The sequence below is a fragment of the Danio rerio genome, chromosome 17 (assembly GCF_052040795.2).
Source record: "Danio rerio strain M-AB ecotype USA chromosome 17, GRCz13ab, whole genome shotgun sequence".
NCBI classification, from domain to species: domain Eukaryota; kingdom Metazoa; phylum Chordata; class Actinopteri; order Cypriniformes; family Danionidae; genus Danio; species Danio rerio.
The window spans coordinates 23,867,195-23,879,663 of NC_141037.1; the positions used below are offsets into that span (position 1 = coordinate 23,867,195).

General features: G+C 36.5%; 1 protein-coding gene and 1 long non-coding RNA gene across 9 annotated transcripts; one reads left to right on the plus strand and one right to left on the minus strand.

Moving 5' to 3' along the window:
• Positions 1 to 1,214: 1,214 nt before the first annotated feature.
• exo1 (exonuclease 1) lies at positions 1,215 to 9,053 on the minus strand. 8 transcript variants are annotated; one of them, XM_087288885.1, is made up of 14 exons: positions 9,013 to 9,053; positions 8,410 to 8,595; positions 8,178 to 8,297; positions 7,968 to 8,091; positions 7,584 to 7,721; positions 6,997 to 7,209; positions 6,508 to 6,695; positions 6,251 to 6,353; positions 5,884 to 6,106; positions 5,563 to 5,794; positions 4,828 to 5,362; positions 3,166 to 3,249; positions 2,826 to 3,010; positions 1,215 to 1,698 (listed from the first exon to the last, which is right to left on the minus strand). In XM_087288885.1, exons 2-14 carry the CDS (start codon positions 8,568 to 8,570, stop codon positions 1,584 to 1,586), a joined length of 2,421 nt encoding a protein of 806 aa, XP_087145011.1. In that variant the 5' UTR covers positions 8,571 to 8,595; positions 9,013 to 9,053; the 3' UTR covers positions 1,215 to 1,583.
• A 2,438-nt stretch (positions 9,054 to 11,491) lies between these two features.
• LOC147833078 (uncharacterized) lies at positions 11,492 to 12,337 on the plus strand. The gene is made up of 2 exons (XR_015513371.1): positions 11,492 to 11,526; positions 12,195 to 12,337. It is a non-coding gene; the product is annotated as an uncharacterized LOC147833078 (long non-coding RNA).
• The last annotated feature ends 132 nt before the right edge of the window (positions 12,338 to 12,469 follow it).

The following is a 12,469-nucleotide window of genomic DNA, read 5'->3' on the forward strand; positions in this document are numbered from 1 at the left end:
TGGAACCAAAAGCACAAGTCACCACAGCATAACAATATTGACAACAAAAGTTCTGTATTCTAACAGATCTGAATGTAAGCAGGATGCTGACTGTAAGAAATTTGTAGAATCTACATTTGAGTAAAATCAGCTACTAAAATGAAGGCAGTACGTTCTATTGGGTTATAATGTGTGTATTGCAAGCACATAAATGATTTTTAAAGTGAGTAACAGCCTGTTCCAGGAGGAGGAATAAAACTTGTCTGGTTATTAAATAAACATATTGCCCAAGTTTTTTTTAATTATGTGCACTTGAGAATTTCTGCAACGCTCAAAACTAAACAAAAATATGTCCTGACATTTGATGCAATAGACAAGTAGCCTATACTGTTTGTTACCTTTTCCTTTTTTGATGCACTCCTTCCTGTATTTGTGGTGTACATATTGGCAAGTCATTATTAATAGAGCTTGTGAAGTAAAAACCAGCAGTAGTTTTCATCAGTATAGTGACCACGCTTTATAAAATGCTCCTAAATAAGCCATATATATATATTATATATATGTATATTATATAAGCTGTTGCACTGAATGACATTTTAGTGAGTCGTCATTGAATCATGGTAAAAATTTGTGTAATGCAAACAATTATCAACCCCCTTTTCACCTCTGACTCATTCACATTCAAATGGTAATTCTTGTAACCAGAAGCACAAGTCACCGGCTTATAACAATATTGACAACAAAAGTTCTGTATTCTAACAGATCTGAACATAAGCATGCTGTTTACTGTAAGGGCCAAAGTTAAAACAAACACAAAACTAAATTTGTAGAATGTACATTTGAGTAAAATCAGCTACTAAAATGAAGGCAGTACGTTCTATTGGGTCTTAATGTGTGTATTGCAAAGTACACAAATGATTTTTAAAGTGGCTGCTGCAGGGAGAGGAATAATACTTGACTGGCCATTAAATAAACTTTCAGCCCAGATTTTATTTATGTGCACTTGATAACGTGTTTATAAACAATACCACAATGTACAAAATTAAACAAACATTTAACAGTCCTGACATTTGGATGCAATACACTCAAAAATATTTTGCTTCTTGTTCAAACTACTTAAGTTCAATCCACTTAAATTTGCAAAAACAATTAAGTTAACTTAATCGATTTGTGTTGAAACAAAATGAAGGAATTTTTTTCACAGTGTAGACAAGTAGACCATTACTATTTGTTACTTTTTCCTTTTTTTGGTGCATTCCTTCCTGTATTTGTGGTGAACATCTTGGCAAGTCATTATTACTGGAGTTTGTGAAGTCAAAACAAGCAGCAGTTTTTGTCAGTTCAGTGTTCATGCCATTAAAGTCCAAATACTTCCACAAGTGATTGACATCAAGATTAAAATCAACTGAATTACAGCCGAGCACACACCGAGCATCTCGAAATACAAACAAAACCAAAGTAAAGAATAACGTCTTTATTGACTTGAAATAAAATTCATAATTTTACAAAAGTTTGATTTATCTTACAAATCATTAACATACACAGTATGTCTGAAAGACTGTCTGATACTCTTAAAAAAGTTATTCAGTTGAAACAGTGACATGTCATTCAGCAATGATGAAAATCTCTTTATCAGCTTGAGTCGTTTCCATCACCACATTCTCCCCAACCGGTGACATCGGCTCTCCTTTCTTGGTTGCACTTAACTTTGGACTGTCCCTTAGACAAACACAAGCACAGACTTAATACAAACATATTTTGAATACCTAGTATGTGGCCAAAACAGAGTTAATGAAATGCTTCAGTCTGTTATGCAGACTGTCACATGGTTTTAAATGACTGCATATACAGTTGAAGTCAGAATTATTAGCCCCCCTGAATTTTTAGCCCCTGGTTTATTTTTTTTCTCCAATTTCTGTTTAACGGAGAGAATTTTTTTTCTTCAACACATTTCTAAACATAATAGTTTTAATAACTTATTTCTAATAACTGATTTATTTTGTCTTTGCCATGATGACAGTAAATAATATTTGACTAGATATTTTTCAAGACACTTCTATACAGCTAAAGTGACATTTAAAGGCTTAACTAGGTTAATTAGGTTAACTAGGCAGGTTAGGGTAATTAGGCAAGTTATTGTGTAATGATGGTTTGTTTTGTAGACTATCAGAAAAAAAATATAGCTTAAAGGGGGCTATTAATTTTGTCCTTAAAATGGCGCTTAAAAAATGTAAAACTGCTTTTATTCTAGCTGAAACAAAACAAATAACTTTCTCCAAAAGAAAAAAATATTATCAGACATACTGTGAAAATTTCCTTGCTCTGTTAAGCATAGTTTGGGAAATATATATAAAAAATAATAATAAAAATCAAAGGGGGGCTAATAATTCTGACTTCAACTGTACATATTTTATGGACTGATTTTTATCATTTTTCATACAAATACTCATTAAGTTTCACTTCAGCCTACATTTAATTTATATGTTGATTAGCCCCTCCCCCTTTAAATCGGCACTGACCCAGACCATTATTATTCAACTCGGGTCAAAGAATTGCATAATGGAACTGTATTTCCTTACAGAGTGAAGACACCACCCTTTTCTAAACTACTATAATGACTCTCACTTTACTAAAGAAATCAGCTACACCTCTGTTGTTCACATATCAACTTGGCAACCGCACCACTCCCATTAGTTTAGGTTAACAGGTGTATCCTGCTGGACGTAGCTGGTACTGACAGCCATGAACAACTAGTAAAAGATGAATCAGACTGTGTGAGGGCTTGTCATCTGCCATGTCGAGTCGTTTATTTACATGAGCAGATATTTACACACATACTGACTTACTTCTTGAAGCTGAAGGCCCCCCAGAGGCCACTGATGGTGGCCTGCAGACCTGGGCTGTTCTCATTGTTGACATTTTTCTTCCCGCTTGGTTTCCTTCTCAGACCGCTGGCTCTAGCAGGAGCGGAGGTCTCAATTTTACCGCCTTTACCCTGCCCACAAGCCCCTTTCCGGGACAACCCTGAAACCTAGTGCACAGGTGGAGGAAGTCAGACTGAGGGTGGAGGTGTGTGGAAAGTTATTTATAAGTTTGTCCCCCCTTCCCTTTACTATACTTTAGTAGGGTGTCAGGAAATGCATAATGGAGACTCTGTGGTCATGGACCATGACTAGACGGACTTGCCTTTGTTCTGTTAACAGCAGGTTTCAGCCTGTCTAGTGGAGAGCTGCTAGGGCTGTTGGAGACGTCTGAATCTCTCTCCTTTTCCTTTACAGACAATTACATTCAAACAAAACAGACAAGAGAGAATCAGATTTATAAATCCTCCTGGGAAAATGTGAGTGGTGTTTGCCCATGCAAAACCACCGAGATGCTAGAGGTGTCGTGGGTGTTTGTGTGGGTGTTGCTCAATGGGTTTTTGCATCGGGTAGTTCCCTAAAAACTGACTTCCACTAAGACCATTCTCTTGGTTGCATTTCTACCTTCCACATGACATCGGAAATGAAGTAAGCTGGTGGACAGTGATGTCAAGAGCTGCATTTAATAAAATCACCAACGGGATGTCACTAAAATTAGCTTTCTGAATATGTACACATTGTCACTTGAAAATGTGATGCTGGTGTTTCAGATGGCATGCATGCAACCAATCAACCTACAGCACAGTTACTTTTGTGCTGGAGCAGAATCTACACTGAAGTAGGAACCAATTTTACACTGAAGTAGATCACCCAAATAATTTAATTTGGCAGACAATGTCCTTGCCATAATTTTGGTATTTGTCTAGCTTGATTTTTTAAATCATGTAACTCATCTGTTTGGGCAAGTGAAATTATTGATGTGCCCCTTTGACTGAAGGAAAATGATTACTGAATTTTAATTTCTTGGGATATATCTATCCCTATAAAGTACTTCCCACAAGTTTGAAATATACTTGTGGTGGTGGCCGGATTGAAACGCACCTTTTACCCACAGCATATAAAAAATTAACTATATGCAACAAACATAATTAGATTTTTTACACTATTTTTATTATTGTCAGTTTAAAACTTTTCCTTTTCAATAGATTAAAGTAAAAAAAAAGAATAAATAAAATCCACTATTTCTCTTTTATGTTATTAAGGAGCCATGTGCACCCACTGACAGGCCAAATTTGCTTCTCTCTATCTCTCGTTCTAGTTCAGGTTGCTTTATTGGCATGACATTTTATTGCCAAAGCATTTAAGATGTATAAAATATGTTATATTTTGACACCATAAAATAAATAAAATATACAGCAAATGAAAAATAAATGATAGAAAAAGGAATAAAAACAGACGATATCCCTAAAAATTAAAAAAATTACAAGAATAAAATGTGTAAATTATTTAAATAAGACAAATGAGTTAATTATGCATTTATAATAATGTACAAATATTCTGCAGCTGATTTGATTGCAATTTCCTTCTCTCTGAGTATATAGTAATGTTTTTCTGAGTCGTTTAGATTAAAGAATTAATTATTTAATGTCTCTCTCGCACAAGTGCGTAAAAAATTAACGCCAGCTTTGAAAACAAATCAAAACCAAATCCCGGACATTTTAGTAGATTTAGAAACCCCAGCTGAACGCAAAAAGGTGCGGGTCTTTGTGGGTCTGCAGAGCATGCGAGTGTTGAGAGTTCTGGCACAGACAGAATGAGAAGTATGAAACAGGCAAAGGAGAGAAGATTTTCCACTATTGAATCACTCACGGATGTTTGTTTACATTGGGCAGATACAAAAAAAAGTGTAAAAGGGTGATGACGATAATAATAGTAAAACAAAAAATGTGTCACTAAATATAGTATGTGTGGGAAGATATTTTCTCACCTTATCAGAGTTGTCTTCTGTGACTAAAGAGTTCTCCACACTAGCAGAGATACTGCTGGACTGGGAGAAATAGGCACTGTCCTGAGATGGAGGAGACCCGGGAGAATTTCCAGCATCCTCACTGCCTTCAACAGGTGAGGACGAGAGAGAAAGCCCAGGTCCTGCCCAGGAGATTCTTGCCTTATTTCTGTGAAACTGCTGCAGTGTAGATAATCCTGAAGGTGTGGAGGATGACCGCTGTCTCTCTGTGCTGTCTCTGGCTGGATGTGAAACAGATTTATTGAGTTCTTTGGTTGTCCCTGACCAGCTGAAGACCCCAAGACCCACACTAGCAGGCCTGGAAGAGCAAGATGGAGATGCGGGTGGGCTAGATGGCTCATCTTTGTCCTGTTCTCTCTCTGGTTCTTCACACAGTGATGATGTGTCTCCTCCAGACTGTGACACATGCTTCTCTTGAGACTCCACAGACTGTGAAGAGTCTTGTTTTGAGTCTTCCTGTGTCTCTGCTATGTTGGATTCATCATGACAGAAGAACCTGATAGAAATATAAATACCAACATCATCACCAGAGGCTAAACTGGGAACTACCAGGCTACTCAATAAATGTAATAAAACATATTCAATGCCATATGGATAATAACCCTGAATAATTTGAGCAATAGTACAATTAAGCTTTGGCAGTACGCTTTAGTAATTTGTGATTGCTGCGTTATACTTCCCATCATGCTCTAGTACCTGCTGCATGTGCCCTGCTCTTCAGTGCCCTCTTCTGATCGGTTTCTCCACTGCAAGAGGGTTGCAAAGCGATTTCGAGGACGAGATGGTCCAGATGTGCTGCCACAATGATTCTCCTTAGAAACCATGTTATCATTAGTCAGCGGCTTAGTTGTGGGCTGAGTTTCAGGACAGTGTCTCTTTACACCAGCCGTGTACTGTTCTAACAGGTCATCCACAGAGAGACTTGTGTCTTTCAGGAGAGAACAAAAGAGAATATAAGATATAAACATGGCTTGGCGTGTGTCAAAATTCATAATCATTGCACTGCAGTCTGTTTACCTTCACGGGGTCTTTTCACCTGTGACTCTCTCTGGGGCAACTTTAGACTCTGCACACTAACAATCCTCTCTTTGCCCCGGGTGGGTGGTGGTCTTTTAGGGGAGGTAGGAGACTGTGGCTTGGTGCAACCTGGTTCATAGTTCTGGCTCCAAATGCTTGCCTGTGTTGTGGCAGTTTTGTCACATCTGTCATTCCAGGAACTACTGCGAGGAGCTTTAGGTGGCTGAAAAAAAATGACAAAACATAAAATGACTAAAACCAAAATATAGAAAAAGCTCTTTCAAATAACTATAATAATACTTAGTGCTAAAATTGTTCTTTGATATTAAAATAAATGTAGATTCAAGTAAAGACAGAATCAGATTACCTGAGTTTGAGGAGCGTCAGGGTTAAAGTCATCTATTCTTTGCATTGTGTTAATGTCCAGGTTCCCAAGAGCCATTTGCAGCCCTTTCTCATCACCTACGTTACTGAATAAATTGGTTAAGTTAAATTTGCAGACAGACAATTTGTATGTTGTAACATAAACATAGACATTTGAAAACAGCTCCAACATCTGTAATACCTATACATTTTTATTTATTTAAGTTGAACAGTTTCTGTTTATGATTGCGTGAAAGATACGTTCCAGCATAGCTGAGGGCAGCAGGATTAATGTGATCTGGATAAGGGTTCAAAGGTACCACCTTTCTCCTCAAGGGGTCAAAGACCAGCTGATACAAAAATGTGTTGTTGGCTTTTGTGAAACCCTCAATGTATTCTTCTGGAACTGAAATGTCCATCTTCAAATACTGCCCCATCTTCTTGATCACCTGTGTGGAACATTTATATAGTTTTAGGATAAACCTTTTTTTTATTAAATGTTTTGTTTCTATAATATATTTCGGATTGACTGAACAGATGGAACAGAAATTAAGCACATTTGTGAGTAATTCAATAGATTAAAAAGCAAAGATTTAAAGGTGGTTAAAGGTGCATAAACATAGCAGTGTGTCTTAAAGAAATATTACCAAAATGAAAAGGATGTCATAAAACATGTTGTTTTAGAAATATTTCAACAACTTCATGTTATTGTACCATGTCTATATTTATAACCAGATTTCTTATTCTCACCTTCAGGATATCAGGGTTATTTGCCATCCTGAGCAGCTTGCATGCTTTTCCCAGACCAATACCATACAGAGACTGCAAGTAGTCACAGCCAGAGAGGATGCACATATATCGAAACTTCTCCTCTGTGAAGATGTTGCCAAGAGATTTGCATCGGCCCAGGTGACACTGCTCAATCTCCAATCCATTACCCTGTTTATCCATCTTTAAAATCACCTGCAAGCAATGCACAACAAATGTAAAATTCTACTTTTAATATTATAAAACATTTGTATTTTCAGCACTCAAATCTTCATTATTACAAGGGTTCTTCTACTATGCTGGCATTTTTTTTATTGTATTGACTTAAAAAAAATCAAAACACATATAACACATACACACATAACGTTTGGAAATGGATGACACTAAGATCATTTTAGTTTTGTTTTAAGGAGACAAGTGTAAGGGTTGTATTATATAGTCTATGCACTTAAATGTATCTATGTGAAATGAACACTGCACAAATACCACAGTTATCTTAACTAACTGTGATTAAATTAAACAACCACATTCAGATGATCAATCAATAATTGTGACCGGCCTAATGGTACCTTTTTGCAGCCAAATGCCAGCAGATCTGAGTCCTCTGTGATCACCGCCTGAGCGATATCAGATTTGTTAAGGAAAGCTAACTGTGCATCTGCTTCATATGGAGCAACAACACAGTCCACTCCACGTGTTCTGGCAGCCTTATAACCAGAAGAAAGAAGCAAATGAAAAGATGTCAGCAAACATAACAAAAAAAAATCTTTTTTTAAATTTCTTTCTTAAATACATATTACACAGGCTTCTGATAGCATACACAGAATTACAGAGGCTTTATGTAATACAATAACTTCTTTATTGTGAGACTTATTTCATAACATATACACAAACACACATACTGTATATACCTTTATTTTACTTTTAACAAATTTTAGCTGCAATGACCTTACCCTAATGACATCATGTGCCATAGATGGGGTAATGTTAACACTTCGGGTAAAACATTCTCTGGCTTCTGTTATCTTTCCCTCCCGCAGCAGCTGTTTGCCTTTCTGCAGATTGGCCTGTCGCCTCCTGTTTGTGAAAATAAACATTAAATATTCTTAATTTCAAATCAAATTAACACAACTACTCTTTCTGGTAATCTGCAGAGTTCTTACTCTCGCCGGGACTTCTCCACTTCCTGTTTGGAGGGCAAGTTACGACCATCAAACACCAAGATAGGTTTAACACCAAAAGAAAGCAGCATGTCCACAAACTTCATACAGTAGGAGACATACCTGATGGACACAGAATATGAGCATGAAGAATGAAAAATGGTGTTAGGCATATATGCTATGTTTACATGATTTTGTTGCAATCAAAAATAAACATTACATGCAAACAACTCACTGATCTGTAGGTTCCCCTTTTGCAAGCTTCTCTGCACATGAAAAAGCTCCTTTATGAAGCCAGCAGTATGTGTCCACAGCCACTGTCTGTCCTCGATACTTCTTCACATGCATGGGCTCCGAAGCATCTTTGATAAACTGCAAGAGGCCCTGAATACCCATGTTGTCTGTCTGGAAGGACAGATGTCTGAGGAAGATGGTTTATAAGAGTTCAGCCTGTCACCCTGAAATATGAAAATAAAAGTCCCTTATCATTTAAACACATGTAACGTTGCATATTAAAAGCATACTGTAATTACACATAACGACGTTCACTGTTGAACATAAAATACGTCACCAAAATCAACGGAATAACCGTCCAAACGGAAGACGTACGTAAAATAACGAACATCCATATACAAAGAGTTCCAATACATTTAAGTTAACGTTATTTAGTTTACTTGTGTGTCTGTAATATTTTAACCGCCAAATCCCTCCAAAACAAAACACAACGAACTCCTCCCGAAACTCCGAACGTCACAAGGAAGAACTGTATCGTTGTTGCACACACCTTTAGCATGTATATTTTAAACTATCTTTTTTTATATTTGTATTAAACACTTACCGAGAGCTTTTGCTCGCGCTTCTACCACCAAGTAAAGTTACAGTGGTTCGACTTTAGCGGCAAAAATATGACGTCATTGCACAAGAACCCTATTGGTCAGCACGCCACAGATAGCCAATCACAGAGTAGAAATATGGAAGAGGCGGGACAAAGATGTCCACATCCTCGGAAGTATCTAAAATAAATATATTTTTAATTAAATGTAAAGGTCCTGCTTATTTGTAGTTGTAAAAATTGTATTTAATTATTTAAGATGATTTACACTATATATGTTTGTTCTATGGTCTTGTATATGTTGCTTAAAGCATAATAATACTACAAAAAAACATATATATATATATATATATATATATATATATATATATATATATATATATATATATATATATATATATATATATATATATATATATATATAATATATATAATAACCCTGACAATAGGTGATTACTACGTTAAATAATACCAAATATGCAGTTTAGAATTTGATGAAAAAAGTACTAATTAATATAGTTAAAGAAAATAAACTATTTATTAAACGGTTTTTTTGTAATGCTTCCCTTTTGTATATAACCACTACAGTTAGTGAAGCAAAACCATAGTTCATTTGTTGTTAGATGGATTTAACTGCAACAACAATTTTTTTAAATCAGTTGTCAAACGACTTTTACTTAAATTTAGCTTAGTTTAATTTTAAGTTACTATTATTTATTTATTTATTTAACGTTATTTACTGTATTTTACTGGTTTGCTCTAAATGAATCGTGTACACAAACTCAACACAAAAGGACAAAAATGTATTTAAATAAGTGGAAACTGAAGTAAAGAATATAAATAATAAAGATATCAGAACAGAGGGGGGGGGGGGGTTTGTTTGTATAAAGGATTAGTGTTGTTTTTATAAAGGATTGTTCACTCAAACTGAAAATTCTTTCTGTCATTAATTATTAACACCCCCGTCGTTCCAATAACCTTCAGAACACACATTTAAATATTTTAAAATATATGACATAGCAATTGAATTATGAGAATGGCTATATCATGATGAACAGTGCTTTATAATAACAATAATAATTCCTTACATTTCTATAGCACTTTTCTTGGCACTTAAAGCGCTTTAAACATAAGGGGAATCTTCTCATCTACTCTTTCATTTTTTTTAATGCAAGAAAGAACATTACAAAGATATAATATGAACAAAGAGACAAAGAGGGTTACATAAATAGAATTCCAGCAAATTAAACAAGTTTAAATGATTTACACTAAGAAAGCGTTTTAAATGCAGTGTAATTGTTAGAGTCTTTTAAAGAGTTCACATAAATTTCAAAGTCCTTTTTAAAAATAAAAAGTAAGGGAAAATTTTGAAAATTTACATTTATGGATGTAAAATTTTGTTTAAAAAAAGCAATAAATCAATAATAAATTTACAATGAGAAGGATCTACACTCAGAGAGTAACCAAAGAATACAATGTTTGGGTATTGAGTACAAAATGAGCATTTAGGGGAAATATTGTTATTTAATTTAGCTAGTTTGGTATTTATTGGGTAGCAATCTCCTCATCTACCACCAGTGTAGCATCCACCTGGATGAAGCGACAGCAGCCATTTTTCACAAGACCTCACACCACAAAGAGAGAAGACAGAGTAATGAAACCAATTATGATATGGGGATGGTTAGGAGGCCATGATGATGGACAGAGGCGAGTGGGTAAATTTGGCCAGGATGCCGGGGTTAAACCCTTACTCTTTTTCGAAAGACATTCTGGGATTTTAGGGTATATGCTGAAGCATGCTAATAGGACTTTTAATTTGCCAATAACTTGGGTTAAGCGCTTCCGGCGAACTGTATGCCAAAGGAAAAATCTGCACGTCTTTAAGGTCTGTTTTCTTTAAAAATCAGCGATCTCCACTGGCTGAGGAATATCCGATATGAAGTTTGTTTCAGATTGTACTAGAAGCACTGCATTAAATTACATTCCCCCGCCATGTCTTTATAATATGAGCATTTATTTTAGTTACCCCAGTATATCCTGCCGATTCTGACGGGCGAACAACTTATTGAATGCCAACGTTTATTTAACTGAATGTATTTTAATTACATTACAACATGAATGCTGTAAAAGGAACCGTATAAAATGGAAAAAAAAACTCACAATAACTGGTCACCGGAAGTTTATAAGTATATGGGAACAACACTAGCTCGGCATATACCCAATTTTATTAATCTGTCTCCATATTCTACTGCATCCCAGAATATAACACAGCACCAAAAATGTAAAAAATATATATTGAATATATTTAATATATTTTTGTGTACGGCAGACGGCAACTCGCGTGACGCAGATTCCAGAGTCCGTATGCTCCAATCAGGTGAACCCTCTTCAGCGCTCGCCATGACAACGAGACAGCAGTGACGTGCCTTGTAAAAATTTGCATCTGCGCTCCTATAAAGCTCGTGTGCTCTCTAGCAGCGATGTCAGTTCGCTCGGTGTTGCTGTTTGTACTTGACCAAGGTGAGTTCAATACCGACGGGTACGAGTGGAGCCACGCCAATCTCACGAAGTCCGCTTCGTGAAGCTTCACTCGGTCCCGTCTGTGCTGTAGTTCCTTGTGGTTTGCGTACATAAACGTAACATCGCAAGGAATATTACGTGTTTGTTGCTCGAAATGTGCCGCCGAGCAACATCCAGTAAATACTGGCACGGCCTGGCGCCCGGTCTTCTCGTGCACTCCCTGGGGCGAGGTGGCCTTTGAGCCCTAGGCAGGGAACAAACAACCCCCGAGGACCCTCAGGGAAACACGGGGGGCCGGTAGTGGGACCTCGCTGCCAGGGTTATGGTGGGTGGGAGTAGCGAGGCCCACTCATCGTCTATTTTAAACTATAGTTTCAAACTTTAGTTTACTATAGTTTGAAATAGACACCATGGTAACTGTTATGATTTAACTTTATGCAAAGAGCTTAGAATGAACAAGAGCAACAGCCCCCGATTCCGCCATTTTTATGTGAAATCGATCGGCCGTCCATTGGATCTCATTGCTGTCGCGATGTAAAGCAGCTGCTTTGTTTTTATTTATTCAAAAAGCGCGTTATTGTTTCCAAAATTGTAGAGTGTCGCCTCTTGGTGATTCTATGCTCTTTGCTCTTTGTCTGACTGTTGTAATGTTTTGCTTTGTTTTTCAGCTAAGCTGTTGAGCAAAGAAGGACTATTGAAGACAACAGTTGAAGACAACCGCGGGTTATATTCACGAGCGCGCGCGTTATAATGTTTTCGGAAAGTTTGTCTTGTTTGCATGTCAAACTAAATAAACTATACTCTTTCTAAACACCTGTCTCGTGTTTTATTTGTCCTCTACAGCAATGCACTGTCTTGTCTGTTGAATGCATTTGTATGCAACATGGTTTGACAATACAGTAGTCTAACAAATAAATGGTTGTTATAAATGTACCTTCATTAG